The sequence below is a fragment of the Argentina anserina genome, chromosome 7 (assembly GCF_933775445.1).
Source record: "Argentina anserina chromosome 7, drPotAnse1.1, whole genome shotgun sequence".
NCBI classification, from domain to species: Eukaryota; Viridiplantae; Streptophyta; class Magnoliopsida; order Rosales; family Rosaceae; genus Argentina; species Argentina anserina.
The window spans coordinates 19,880,391-19,895,572 of NC_065878.1; the positions used below are offsets into that span (position 1 = coordinate 19,880,391).

Consider the following 15,182-nt stretch of genomic DNA (forward strand, 5'->3'; position numbering starts at 1 on the left):
TACCGCATGGCGCCGCCGGAGTTAGCGGAGCTAAGGAGGCAATTGAAGGAGCTTTTGGACGCGGGATTCATTAGACCTTCGAAAGCCCCGTTCGGTGCCCCGGTATTATTCCAAAAGAAGAAGGATGGATCTCTACGCATGTGCATCGACTATAGGGCACAAGATCACGGTAAAGAACAAGTACCCTATCCCTCTCATTGCCGATCTCTTTGATCAATTGGGCCATGCACGATATTTTTCCAAGTTAGACATTCGCTCGGGGTACTACCAAGTGCGCATTGCGGAAGGAGATGAGCCGAAGACCGCATGCATCACAAGGTATGGTTCTTATGAATTCTTGGTCATGCCATTTGGTCTAACTAATGCACCGGCGACATTTTGCACCTTGATGAACAAATTGTTCCACCCCTACTTGGATCGGTTTGTGGTCGTCTACTTGGACGACATAGTGGTGTATAGCAAGACCATGCAGGAGCATGTGGAGCATTTGCGGGAAGTTCTTAAGGTTTTGAGGGAAAACCAGCTATACATCAAGATGGAGAAATGCTCATTCGCTAAGCCGGAGGTGTCGTTCTTGGGGCACAAGATTAAGGACGGCAAGCTTATGATGGAAGATTGCAAGGTGCATTCCATCCAAGAATGGGAACCACCCACCAAGGTACATGACTTAAGATCTTTTCTTGGGCTAGTTAACTATTATCGCCGTTTTATCAAGGGATACTCAGCGAGGGCTTCACCATTAACCGACCTTCTCAAGAGGAACAAGGCATGGGAATGGACAACAAAGTGTCAAGAAGCCTTTGAAGACTTGAAAAAGGCAATATGCGAGGAGCCCGTACTTAGCCTACCGGACCATGCCAAGCCATACGAAGTGCACACCGATGCTTCCGACTTTGCCATCGGTGGAGTTCTCATGCAAGAGGGGCATCCAATCGCTTATGAAAGTCGGAAGCTCAATGACACGGAGCGGCGCTACACCGTGCAAGAGAAGGAGATGACTGCCATCATCCATTGCCTTCGAGTGTGGCGACATTACTTGCTTGGGACCAAGTTTGTGATCATGACCGACAACGTAGCAACAAGCTACTTCCAAACTCAAAAGAAGCTAAGTCCAAAGCAAGCAAGGTGGCAAGACTTCTTGGCGGAGTTTGACTACACCATGGAGTACAAGCCCGGGAAGGTGAACGTGGTAGCGGATGCACTAAGCCGCAAGGCGGAGTTTGCAAGCATCTCTCAAGTCACTAGCCCATTGCTAAGTAAGATCAAGGAGGGACTAAGGGTAGACCCTCAAGCACAAAGTCTCATTACCTTAGTAAAGGAAGGCAAAACTCGGAGGTTTTGGCTAGACGACGACCTTCTCTACGCGAGAGGCCGCCGCATCTATGTACCGAAGTGGGGCAGCTTACGAAGAGAGCTAACCAAGGAATGCCATGATTCCAAATGGGCCGGCCACCCAGGTATGAAATGCACACTTGCCTTGTTAAAGTCCATGTATTATTGGCCTAGGATGCAAGACGGGGTCGAAGAGTATGTGCGGACATGTCTAGTTTGCCAACAAGACAAAGTAGACCAGCAGCAGCCGGGGGGCTTGCTTGACCCCTTACCCATACCGGAGAGACCGTGGGAGAGTGTCTCTATGGACTTCATCACTTGCCTACCGAAGTCCGAGCAGTTTGGGAGCATCATAGTGGTAGTGGACAGATTCAGCAAGTATGCAACCTTCATGGCCGCATCAGCCGACTGCACTGCAGAGGAGACAGCAAGGCTATTCCTACGCAATGTAGTCAAACTTTGGGGAGTTCCAAAGAACATTGTCAGCGACAGAGACCCACGCTTCACGGGGAGATTTTGGACGGAGCTGTTCAAGATGTTGGGGTCAGACTTGAACTTTTCAACAAGCTTCCATCCACAAAGCGACGGTCAAACGGAGCGCGTCAATGCTCTCTTGGAGCTATACTTACGGCACTACGTGAGTGCCAATCAAAAGGATTGGGCCAAGCTTTTAGATGTGGCGCAGTTTTCCTACAACCTGCAGCAAAGTGAGGCCACCAACAAGAGTCCTTTTGAAATCGTTTTGGGACAGCAGCCTACAACCCCTCTATCCTTTGCCACTTCCTATGAAGGGAAGAGTCCAGCCGCGTTCAAGTTTTCCAAGTCATGGCACGAGCAAGCGGAGTTAGCTCGAGCGGCATTGCACAAGGCTGCCAAGAGGATGAAGAAGTGGGCGGACAAAAAGAGGAGGCATGTCGAGTTCAAGGAAGGCGACCTTGTACTTGTGAAACTCTTGCCGCAACAGTTCAAGGCCTTTAGGAAGGTGCACAAAGGCTTGATCCGCAGGTACGAAGAGCCATTTGAAGTTATCAAGCGCATCGGCAAAGTTTCATACAAGCTCAACCTCCCGCCCAAGTTAAAGATACATCCGGTTTTCCACGTGAGTATGTTGAAGCCATACAATGAGGACGAGGAAGACCCGTCAAGGGGCATATCGCATCGGGCACCTACGGCGGTAATCACCAACTTTGACAAGGAAGTCGAGGAAGTACTCGCAGATCGGGTCATTCGACGTCGAGGCATACCAAGTTACAAAGAGTACCTCATCAAGTGGAGAGGCCTGCCCGATACGGAAGCAAGCTGGGAATCCGAGGATACGCTTTGGCAGTTCAAGGACATGATCCAGCGATACAATGAAGCGCGATGAGGGCATCGCGGGATTTGGTGGGGGAGAATGTCACATCCCGCCAAACTTAGCCAAATTTTACCTTGAGCATTCTAGACGGATCCGGAATATGGCGGAACACCTTAGAAGGTCATAGAAGATCCTAGAAGACGATGGAAGTCTCAAGAAGCCTTGAGACATTTCCGGAAATCTCTAGAACCTTGGAGAGGCTAGTAGAACTAGACTACTCAAGAATTCTCTAGAATACTCAAGGATCATCTAGAGTCATGTAGAGTCATGTAGACTTATGGAGAGTTCTCTAGAATTCTCTACTATGTACTTAGTCCTAGAAATATCTAGAACTTGTAAAGTAGGATGAGGAGGCCTATAAATAGCAAGGCACCCCTCTCATTTGGATCATCAAGCAATCTAGCAAGCAAGCTATCAAGTAAACTTGTAAGTTCTCTTGTTCAATATAAGTTCTCTTTCGAAATATTCTCTTGCCTTTCAATTGTTCTAGCAGGGCGTCTGCGAGTTTAAGGCTGACTTAGCATAAGGGAGTTGCTAAGGCCGCACGAGTTGCATATCAAAAGAGTAAGCTCGTGACACTATGCTCAGTAAGTGATTGATTTAGGGATTAGGATATGAGATGTTTGTTCTTTGTTGTGTGACTTGTGTCGACCTCCCACCGATATCAGATGGAGACGAGCAATGTTGTAGTTTGATAACGTGTAATGAACGATGCATATGTATTAATCCAGTTCATAGCTACAGTTCTGTTTTATTTTGTGTAAATGGATAGTTGGAAACCAATTAGTAGTACAGGCGTACCTTTCTTTACATTGGCGGTAGAGAAAAATCATCACTTCCAATTCAACCCACATTGGAGGTAAAGTCAAGTCTTTCCCTAAGAAACATTTCTTCAGACACCTTACCTGCATATAACGTTTTCTGCAGATTACGTGAAGAGTCATTATGTGAAAGAAAAAAAACAAACGATTAGTAAAATGACTCTGACGTCATTGAGATCCAGTTATTATAGTTACCAGGGAATCCTGGGCCAAGTGTAGAGCTTCATATATTCTGCTTATGTCCAACTTGGTTCATATGCAATAGTATGCAACTTGGTTAATTATGACTTAATTATGAGTTGAGTGCCTGGTCATTTACACCGTATAATTGGAACTCTCGGTCCACCATCCTCACATATTCGATCAGTCCACTAGGTAACTTTCATGAATTAGTCTTAATCCATTTTTTCCAGCATCCTAAACTTTTCGACTTTGCGTCTTGATCCATCATGTTCCCCACAAGCTTCCTGCTGCTTCTGCAATTAAATTCATTCAACACATCTGAAATTAGGTTGGAACCTTATTTCTTTTGAGCATAAATTTCTCATACTTGCAGGCAAGAAAACTCTCTTAATTTCTCATTTTGTTTCTTTCTATTAGCCATTTCATTTCCTGTCTCATAGTAAATTAGTAATCTAGTAAAGGCCCTAGCCTAAAACTTGTTCAGCCTGCCTGCAGTAGCTTCAACATAAGTCGATGTAACAGTCGGGCAGTCTTTTTCAGTTTGTTTTCGATCTTTATAGACATTAAGTACCAGCTAGTCTGCAAGTGATTACATTTTTTACAGAGTTTTCCAGACCTCCAACTAATTCAAAGTCTCTTTTTTTTATCTGCAAGTATCCGAATAATGCAGAGCTATGATGGTAGCCTTCTGTAAGTCGGATAGATGATCAACTTATTTAGCGCGAGGCTGCCAAGTCTCTCCAACACTAATCGAGAGCAGCCTATAGCTCTATAGTTGCTAGTGTAGTCTCTAGCATGATCTAGAAAAGTTAACTAAGCCCGCGTCAACAACACTGTTAACAATTGATAAGTTTTATCAGTTGTTATATACTTGGCACATTTTCAAAGCTCCACTCGATTGGCCTTGCCTCATTTTTCATCACTCCCAAATCAGCTTCCCGCTGCCTATACAAACAGAATGACGAACTTCCCATGCCTACATGTCCTGACCCTTCTCCTTTGCATCAACCTTCTCCAACCTGCCACTTTTGAAAGTTCATTTGGCAATGAAACCGATCACTTGGCTTTGCTCAAAATCAAAGAATCCATAGTCTCTGATCCACGCGGGTTTTTGAATTCATGGAATAACTCCCTTCACTTCTGCAAATGGAAAGGAATTACTTGTGGCAGACGACATCAAAGGGTAACAGTCTTGAACCTACAAAACGCTGAGTTGCATGGAACCATATCACCATGCATTGGCAACCTCTCATTTCTCAGGAACTTCGGCCTTGGCAACAACAGCTTCTCCGGCAAGATCCCCGAACAAGTCGTTCATTTGTTCCGACTGCGAAGTCTCAATCTAACTTTCAACATGTTGGAGGGGGAAATTCCAGTCAACCTGACCTTCTGTCAGGAACTAAATGTCATAAGTATTGCACAAAACCGCCTTACCGGAAAAATTCCATCAGAGATTGGCTCATTGATGAAACTTGTGCATTTTAACATAGACTGGAACAATCTGTCAGGAGGCATCCCAACTTCCTTAGGAAATCTTTCATCACTCATTCAACTTTCCTTAGGAGGGAACAATTTGGAGGGCACAGTTCCGGAGGAGATAGGACGACTCAGAAACCTCCGTGTTTTAGAGCTAAACTCAGGATATCTCTCTGGTATGGTACCTCCCTCCATTTATAACCTGTCATCAATAATAATCATTTCAATTGTGGAAAATAAGTTTAAGGGAAGTTTTCCTCCTGGTATAGGCCTTAGCATGCCTAATTTACAGGGATTGTATCTGGGGGGTAATGGATTCTTGGGACAAATCCCAGCTTCGCTTTCCAATGCTTCCAAACTTCAGCACCTTGATGTTTGGGAAAATGATTTTGTAGGGCAAGTTCCCTCTAGTTTTGGAAACCTTCCTAATATCCAGTGGCTCAATTTCGCTTGGAATAATCTAGGTAGTAATTCATCTAGTGACTAGGAATTTATAACATCCCTGACAAATTGCAGCAGTCTAGAGATGCTTTCTTTGAGTGCAAACCAATTTGGAGGTGTTTTACCCAACTCCATAGCCAATTTCTCAACCAACCTGACTGGACTCTACCTTGGGGCCAATCAAATAGTGGGAACGATACCTGAGAGTCTCAACTCATTAGTCTGTCCTCACTTAATTATCTCAACTCATCACAAAACTCACTGACTGGCAATCTGCCTGTGGAAGTGGGTAAGTTGAGAAGTGTCAACAGACTGGACATCTCTTATAATAATTTGACTGGACAAATTCCACAAATTATTGGAAGTTGTCTGAGCCTTGAATTTCTGTACCGACAAGGGAACCACTTTCAAGGTATAATACCTTCTTCTTTAGCTTCTTTGAGAGGTCTTCAGCATCTAGATCTTTCAGGGAACAATTTGTTCAGCCAAATTCCAAAAGATCTTCAGAGACTTCCATTCTTGATGTATTTGAACCTTTCTTTCAATAATCTGGAGGGTGAGGTACCGGAAGGAGTGTTTCAAAACACAAGTGCAATATCATTGGATGGAAATACAAAACTTTGCGGTGGTGTTCCAGAGTTGCAGCTACCAGCATGCCCTATCAATGCATTAAAGAAGAGAAAGTTGAGTGGTATCAAACTAAAGTTAACAATTTCTTTAGTGACTGGATGCTCTCTTCTGTTTGCAATCCTTGTAGTTTTTTATCAGATGAGAAAGAATCAAAAGAAGAAACTGTTATCTAAGGTGTCATCAATCGGCTTCCTTTCAAAGGTTTCATACCAGACACTTCATCAAGCTACTGGAGGATTCTCTCAGAGCAATCAAATTGGATTAGGCGGTTTTGGCACTGTGTATAAAGGAATTCTTGATCAAACAGAAAACAGTGTTGCTGCCATTAAGGTCTTCAACCTTCAACAAAAAGGAGCTTCCAAGAGTTTCATGGCTGAATGCAATGCACTCAGATATATCCGGCACAAGAATCTTGTGAAGATCATCACTTGTTGCTCCAGCATTGATAACAATGGTAATGACTTCAAAGCTCTAATTTATGAGTATATGTCAAATGGAAGTTTAGATGAGTGGCTGCACGGAGATACCGGATCAAGGAGTTTGAGCCTTGTTCAGAGACTGAATATTCTTGTTGATGTAGCTTCTGCATTGTGTTATCTTCATGACCATTGTGAACCAGAAATTATTCACCGAGACTTGAAGCCAAGCAATGTTCTTCTAGATGATGACATGGTTGCTTGTGTCAGTGATTTTGGGCTAGCAAGACTCATCTCACCGACCCCGGACTCTCAAAATCAAAGTAGCACGATCGGAGTAAAGGGAACCATTGGCTATGTTGCTCCAGGCAACAATTTTCGGTTATACGAATCCATACTTCCAATCTGCAAGTTTAATTAAGATTTATGTGTGTGATATGAACAGAAGTGGATCAAATTGGAGCATCGTAGCTTCACACTAGAGTGACCAATACCGTGGTTATGATCAATACTTGATTGTTTTATGATTTGCAGAGTATGCAGTCGGTGTTGAGCCCTCAAAACAAGGGGATGTATATAGTTATGGGATTCTTGTGTTGGAATTATTTACAAGAAGAAGACCAACCGATGAAATGTTTGTAGACAATTGCAATATCCACACTTTTGTCAAGATGGCCATACCAGGAAGGCTAATACAGATTGTAGATCCTACGGTTCTTTCCAATTTAGAAGTGACCACACATGAAACAGCACAAGATGAGGTGAACTACATCAGTGGCTACAACATGAAATCGAAGCAGATGAAGAAGACACTGACATTGTGAATTTAAACACGATGAACAGATACTTGTGGAAGTGCATACTTCCAATCCTTAAGATTGGACTTGCATGCTCCGGAGAATCACCAAGGAATCGAATGACTATGGAGGAGGTTCTCAGGGAGCTACACCACATCAAAAAATGCTCACTCCAGTGAGAGGAAAAAAAATAAGTAGCTAAATTGGTAATTCTAGGCCTTTTTGAAAAGGTTTGTTCATTCACTCCAGTGTTCCCTTTCCCCTATTAATGACTGCATAACTCTACGTTTTTGTGCAAATTACAGTATGGGAAGAATTGTGAACACTATGTCTCGTAATACTGGAGATGTGCGAAGGCAAGAAATCAGCATCGAAGTGAGAAGTACTATAGATTTCCCAAGAGTTAGAGACTAGCAAGAAGAAATGTTGTTGCGTAATTGTTGATAAAAAAATGTTTTTGCTTGATGTCAGAATAAGAATTGAATGTCAATTTCATCTAGTACGAGGCTACAAGCCCACAGCTTATATCTTAATTTGGAGTAAACTAGAAACCACCGAGTCCAAGAATTTCAGAGGACAATCAAAATCATCCCATACTATATATCACCACAAGTTTCCAATGCAAAATCATGATTTGGTTATCACAGAAACAATTGGTAACAATAAAACCGCATAACAACAAAAACTTGAATTTAGTACCAGTAACATCCAAAGCATAATTAAGCAAATAATAATCCCAAAACAAAATACAAACTTAATTGTTCAAGTATTTGTAACCTGCAACTACTTAGAGCATACTACCTAATCAAATAAGCCGAGTCCCATATCCTCATCTGACTCCTCATCTGGCTCTTCCTTGGCCTCCTCCTTCGCAGCTGCAGCAGGGGCAGCAGCACCACCGGAGGCTGCAGCAGGGGCAGCCAAGGCAACAGCAAACTTTGAAGGATCCTGCATTCATTGACCACAATTAGTAACACAAACAAGGAAATAACGTATCACATAAGCAACCAAACTAAAAGTTAGAAGAATAGTAGGACGTGTTAATTTACCTCCAGATACTCCTTGACCTTGTCAGCTTGGGGGAAGGAATACTCGGTAGCCACAGCAATAGCCAACACATTCTTGTAGGCATTGATGAACATATGTGGTGCAGCTGCAATTGTTGGGTAGGAGATGGCCATTGCCAATGCTGTGACATTGGAGACACCAGAAGCAAACTTAAGCATGAGGTCATCCTCAGTAAGATCGAGCACCTCTGGGCTGAAGACAGATCCATTGTCATAAACCATTGTGACAACAAGACCATAAGAGAATGGCCTGATACCGAGCTTGGCAAGAAGGGCAGCCTCAGAATTCCCAACCTTCTCACCCTTCCTGATGATTTCCACAGGGGTTATGATTTCCACAGTACCCTTGTTAATCTTGGTGGGAATGTTAAGCACCTGAAATGGAAAACAGTGTCAGTGAAATCTTCCAAAGTCCTTGCAAAACAAATGGACAAGTGACCCTCAATGTTACAAACCTGGAAGAAAGAGGTCTGGGATGGATCAAGACCAGTGTTGCCAGGCGGAATCACCACATCAATTGGAGCAACCAAACCAACACGAGCAGGAGCTCCAACCTAAACAATCATAAAAATCAGTTATGAGATAACGCAAATTCACAAAAACTGCAACACCCAAAATTGCAAACCAATATAAAAAAAGGATCATACAAAACCACAAAAAGTAACAAAGCAAACAAACTCATCCCTCGCCTAAGCTATGAAACATAATAATACAGTGTCACAAAGAGTTGATTATGAATTTTATCCAAGTTCAGTAACTCCACCTCAAGTAGATATCAGTTATTCAATCAATAAAGAACTACAGTGGTACCCAACAAGGATTTCAGTAAATATATCCAAATAAAATATCCCATCACAGATTCACCTTTCATATATGAATCTCCACAAAATTATCAAATATCCAATCATACTCAAGAAAAGTAAACAATGCACGTGCCACTAATCATTATTATTATGATTTATTCATCACCACATATCCAATTAAATGTCTTCCATTTCAACCGCAATGTCAATATCATTAACAATGTATTCCACCATCTGTAACAACCTAAATTCCCAAAGAGAAAAATTATATACACTACAGAGTACCAATATGATTTCCAATTCAACAAATACGATGCACCGGTCAGGAGTCAAATACAAACCAGTATAACTCTGTAACGAAAGACCGAACAAGCTCACCTTGTACTTGGCAACCTCCTCGCTCACTTCCTTCAAATCACCCTTGGTGAAAATCAGACCAACATTGCCCTAATCACCAGAAACAAACTGAATCAACCTTAACAGTAAAAACACAACAACAAGACAGTAAAAAGTAAAAACAACCGGTAAAACAAAACTCAAAACTCACCACAAGGAGGGGCACGAGGTTGAGGTAGGTATCGTTGCCGGTCTTGGCGGAAAGGATCTTAATAGTCCTCTTCATCATAGTATTCTTCCCCATCAGAACTGTGGAGTCTCCACGTAGACCCTTACGGATGTTCTGGAGCTGATTCGAGCCGACGTTATCGGCGGCGACGATGAGGACCTGGCCGTAGTCCTCCAGGAGCTTGCAGAGCTTGGCATCGTAGTTGATCTTCTTCTCGGCTTTGGATAGCTTGCCCATTGTGATGGTGGGAGTCGGGGGTTAGTAGTGAAAAGATGAGAGGATTAGTGAGGGGGTGGGAAAATGAGGGCCAAGAACGAGGCTTTGGGGCTCGGTCAAGGCGGACAGCGGCGGCTGTCTCTTTAACCTCTCTCTTTTCAGGGACGAAGGTTAGGGTTTGGGAGTTCTGTGAAGACGTAGAGGCGCGTGGGAGGTGAAGATGTGAGAAGGGAGGTATATATAGTGAGTAGGGTTTTGTGGGTGACCTAGATCTGACGGGTGTGGTTTGTTGTTGTTAAAATTTTGTGATCTGATGGATGTGGCGGGTTGGGTGATTTGGGTGGGTTGGTTTTTATTTGTGGTTTTTGTTGATATTGGGCTTGGATTTCATTATATACATGTCATTTATTTACAAGCTCACAATTTTCGACCTTGAACTATATACAAAGAACTAGCACTTGGGGGAAAAGTACTCAGAAATTCTTGTATTCATGATGTACAAATACATCATAACCGTATATGTATTTTATTTACCAAACATCCATGTATATTAAAATAATCAATTTTAACCACGTTAACCTTAGAACTTTGCAAACGTGACTGAATTTCATTGGGCATATGATTCAACCACCACATAGAACGACCATACGTATAAATTCCCCTCTTCCACTTCGCGTCTGAGGCTCTGACGTCGTACCACTCGTGTTTAATGGCCTCCACTTACCGTGATCGGACCTCCGAGTTCCGATCACTCTCCGACACCTTCAACAAAACCGGAGGATCCACACCCGTCCGTCCATCTCAGAATGCTCATTCACCGTCCAGATCTCCCGTCCCAACCTCTTCCGGATCCGAATTCAACAAGAAGGCCTCCCGGATCCAGTCGGGCATCAACGAAACCACTCAGAAGATCTCACGCCTCGCTCAGTGTAACTCCAATTCATCCCTCTCTTCTTTTCTTTTCCATGGTTTTCATTCGATTTGATTTTCATCTCTAGCTGAGAAATTCATGTTTAGCGTTTCAATTTACTTTTACCGCGAAATAAAAGTTAAAACTCAGCTTAGATTAACTCAGGCAGTTCAATGTGAGAGCCGCATGATAATCTCGGTTGTTAATTTTAGCTAGAGAGCTGTTGTCAGAGTTTATTAGTACTTTTACTTAGTTTTTGCTCTATGTATAGCGTTGGGAACTTAGAATCACATTTTTTGTTCTGATTTGTTATTGACCTCTTAAACTGTTTACGTTACGACTATTTGAGGTGTGTTGCCTGTGGAGAATTTCGCCTCGAAATCATAGTGTTGTTATACTGCTAAAAGCAATTTTTATGTTACTTGAGATGTTATTTGGCTGGTTGATGCTGTGTTGATGGTAAGGCTTGCGCTTTGTGTGTGCTAATATGCAGTGGCGAAGAAGTCGACCATGTTCAATGATCCGTCTATGGAGATTCAGGAGTTGACTGCTATAGTGAAGAATGATATTACGGCTCTGGATGCGGCTATTACGGATTTGCATACTATCCAGAACATGGAGATAGCTGATGGGAATTACTCTCAGGATAAAGTTGTTCACTCGACGACAGTTTGTGATGACTTGAAAAGCAGACTTATGAGGGCTACGAAGGAGCTTCAGGATGTTTTAACCACTAGAACACAGGTTAGTGCTAGCTTGACTTTTATTATGTGAACTTGTTCAGCACAAAGTGTTTCTTGGGTTCAATAATATTGTGGGCGTCCTTTAAGTTTTGAAGGTTTGTTTTCCCTGCAGAATATTAAGACCCATGAGAACAGGAAACAGATATATTCCACCAATACAGCAAGAGAAAACCCTTTTAAGAGTCCTGCAAAAACTGTGACTGAACCTCCACCCTGGTCAACTTCATCAAGTGCATCTGGCAGTGGACAGCCATCACAGTAAGTTTTTCAATAAACGATCAATTAAGATTAAAGTCATTACTGTGCCAAATTGCGTAGACCTTCCACTTTATAGTTGTTGGTGAATTATTAACTGCTTTATTACTCTCTCCAGATCATCAACAGAGGTTCAAGTTGGAAACCAACTGAGGTATGCCGGCTCCAAAGGACATCCTGATTTTTCTTTTCTTTTCTAATATCATGATCCCCATACAAGCTTTACTTGGAGCATTGCTAGATGCATTGCATACACTTTCAATCATATATTCGATTAACACAAATGCTGATCATAACTCCGTTATTTACTATTGTTTTACTTTTATCTTCTATTGTTGCGTTAATGTGCATTTACCACATTGCTTCCTTTAAGATGGTAAAAATTGAGTAACAGAACAAGAATATATTACCCCTAGAAGAAAAGGAAAAGAGAATAAGTGAACAAATGCAGAACTGAAGAATTTCACACTGTATGACATACTTTATACTAATCAGAGTGTATGCAAAGCTATAATACTTTCTCATATGATCACTAGTTGCTGAGACTGTTGGCTGCCATGTCTTCTTCATATCCCCTCAACTAGACTTTCAGCTATGTTTCTGCTTATAATGCAGTACCTTTTGATAGCATCTCAAAATTATAGAGGGCCTTCATCAATTTGGTGATTGCTCAATTAGCAAAGGCGTGATTAAGTGGTGTTCAGCTGTTAGATTCCAACTTCCATTTCTTGTATATAAGTAACTTTGATTTCATTGTGTCATGAAAAGCTTCTGAATTTTCCATATGGCTGAATACTTTCCCTAGTTACCGGAAGTTAGGTTGAATGATTTTGTTTGCTGTATTCATATTCATAGAGATTCTTATGGAGAATAACTATTTGATTTACATTTGCCAAATCAGACGAAGGTTGGCTGGAGATAATCCTCCGTCACAGCAGATGGAAATGTCCATGTTACAACAGGTAGTTCCACGGCAAGAAAATTATAGTGAAAGTCGGGTGACAGCTCTTCAAAATGTAGAATCAACGATTTCTGAACTGAGTGGGGTATTTACACATTTGGCTACCATGGTTGCACATCAAGGGGAACTGGCAATCAGGTTTGATCTTCTTGCTTATGAGAAATTCTGTCCTCCTATCTTTTAATATGACAAGTTTTGCAGTTTAAGTAGGCTGGACCATGTTATACCAAATCTGCTTCGTTGATTTGAGCAGGATCGACGACAACATGGATGAATCATTGACAAATGTTGAGGGTGCGCACAGTGCCTTACTGAGGAATCTCAACCGAATATCATCAAATAGGTGGTTGATCATCAAGATATTTTTTATTTTGATTTTTTTCCTGATTGTCTTCATCTTCTTTGTGGCTTAAATCTCTGAACCAAAAAGAACTCTTGCTACAAGGTGTACTAAGGCGTCTCTGTGTCGCGTGTGCCTCATCTGTTGAAAGCACAAAGTGATCCTTTGTTCTGTATATTTACGGGCATTCCCAATTTATTATTCTTAGCTGGCAATAGTAGTAGTAACAGCAGTAGTAGTATCATTCTTAACATCACACATACAGACCATAGAGCAACCGTTAGGTATGGTATGCTTTTGTAACAACAGAGACAGCTTGCAGTTTGTGATTTGTTGAGAAACTGTTCTTACTGTGGGTATGTATGAAATGATTGTTGTTTTCTTGGGCTGTTAGGAAGAAAAATGGACCAAATTAGATTGTAGGTTAATTTTCTTGGACCCACAAACCTAACTCTTCATGTGACGAAATTGGCCGTACAGTATGCATCATACATAAGTACATGTCAAAAGGACAAATATAAAGCAATCAGAGTAATGAACTGGTCCGACCCTTAGTGCCAAAATCTCGAAAATTTGGTGTTTGATGTGAACCTGTTGTCCAAATTCAGGGGTGGGTACTAGTCAAGGCATGCCTTCAGCTTAAGTTCAGTGTTTTGGGACTAATGACACATTTTTCACACAATACAGATGGATAGCAACATACATTTGGAGTTGTCTAAAGACTCTAAACTTTGCAAACAAAATTTTCGGTAGAAAAACAGTAACCTCTATGATGTTTTTATTTTTAAACGAGTTTGCTTATAGATGATGTGTTTGCCAAAAGTTTATATAGAAAGACTTCGAGAATGAATGGTTCCGATCATTAAATTACATGATAGAGGTGAAAAAATCCACAAAGTAGTAGTAAGGAACCGGTTTACTCTTAGCGGTGTTCGATTTACATCATGGTTTATGGAAAGGTTTAGAGAATGAATGTTCTAATTAGAGAGTTTTGATCAACCATATGCAACTTCCACTCTGATTCCGAGTTATTTCCAGCGTTTTATTAGACCGTGCACAAGCTTTCTCTTTCTCAAGTGTAGCAGTCAGGCAAATATCGCCATGATGATTCTGAATATCATGTTCTTTCCCAATGCTTCTGAATGTTTCCTCTTTTGTTCGTTACTATATTGGCTTCCAAATTTCCAATGAAACCTGAAGAAGAAGACAGCAACTGATCTGTAATTACAAGCTAGGGCTTGCGTAGTTGCATTTATGCTGAAGTGGGAAGCACGTACGAACTCAACAAAACGAGGAAGCTAGCTAGGTCGGCACTCAGAACAGAAACTACAATACGACAAATGGCATATCACGATTTTTTGCTGCTCTTATTCTGTGGACTATATGAGCTAGATGCAAAACCGACGGGAAGGCGTTAATGGCAGACACAGGTCCAACAAATTCAAAGTCTGCAACCCCCATGATAGATAGTTTAGTGTTCATGGTATTGCTAGGTGGTTGAAGCTGAAGGTGCCCTTTGAATAGATTCATGCAAGCTAACACATGGCCAAGCAAGGAAAACGGGTACTCTTCTGGAAATGTAGTGCAAGAAAGAAAGATAATATATTGCAGGGGTCAAAAGGATGGATCTGTTTGTAGTGGGGAAAGGGTACATGGAGATCGAAGAAGACTTTGGTCGATCTCTGATCTGCCTGCCTTGATTTGAAATGGCGAGTGCAAACTTGATGTAACCTTTCCTTGGTTGTGTAGCAACTTGCTAAAACTAAAGACTGTTTTCGGTTGCTTATGGGAGGATCTCCTTAATTTCACTATGTGCTTGTCCTCTTCTGTGGTTGGTGTGTTGAGTTGCTAGCCTTTAACAGTTTAACTTTC

General features: G+C 41.8%; 3 protein-coding genes across 3 annotated transcripts; 2 read left to right on the top strand and 1 right to left on the bottom strand.

The window, feature by feature from the left end:
- The first annotated feature begins 4,648 nt into the window (after positions 1-4,648).
- On the top strand, positions 4,649-7,864 carry LOC126803751 (putative receptor-like protein kinase At3g47110). The gene is made up of 5 exons (XM_050531495.1): positions 4,649-5,630; positions 6,005-7,021; positions 7,188-7,366; positions 7,429-7,625; positions 7,756-7,864. Exons 1-5 carry the CDS (start codon positions 4,649-4,651, stop codon positions 7,862-7,864), a joined length of 2,484 nt encoding a protein of 827 aa, XP_050387452.1.
- A 257-nt stretch (positions 7,865-8,121) lies between these two features.
- LOC126801793 (60S acidic ribosomal protein P0) lies at positions 8,122-10,320 on the bottom strand. The gene is made up of 5 exons (XM_050529252.1): positions 9,868-10,320; positions 9,699-9,767; positions 8,973-9,071; positions 8,500-8,892; positions 8,122-8,398 (listed from the first exon to the last, which is right to left on the bottom strand). The coding sequence occupies exons 1-5, from the start codon at positions 10,120-10,122 to the stop codon at positions 8,252-8,254; spliced, it is 963 nt and encodes a 320-aa protein (XP_050385209.1). The 5' UTR covers positions 10,123-10,320; the 3' UTR covers positions 8,122-8,251.
- Positions 10,321-10,779: 459 nt separating this feature from the next.
- Positions 10,780-13,585, top strand: LOC126801792 (syntaxin-31). The gene is made up of 6 exons (XM_050529251.1): positions 10,780-11,030; positions 11,505-11,755; positions 11,867-12,012; positions 12,128-12,163; positions 12,911-13,108; positions 13,224-13,585. Exons 1-6 carry the CDS (start codon positions 10,811-10,813, stop codon positions 13,381-13,383), a joined length of 1,011 nt encoding a protein of 336 aa, XP_050385208.1. The 5' UTR covers positions 10,780-10,810; the 3' UTR covers positions 13,384-13,585.
- The last annotated feature ends 1,597 nt before the right edge of the window (positions 13,586-15,182 follow it).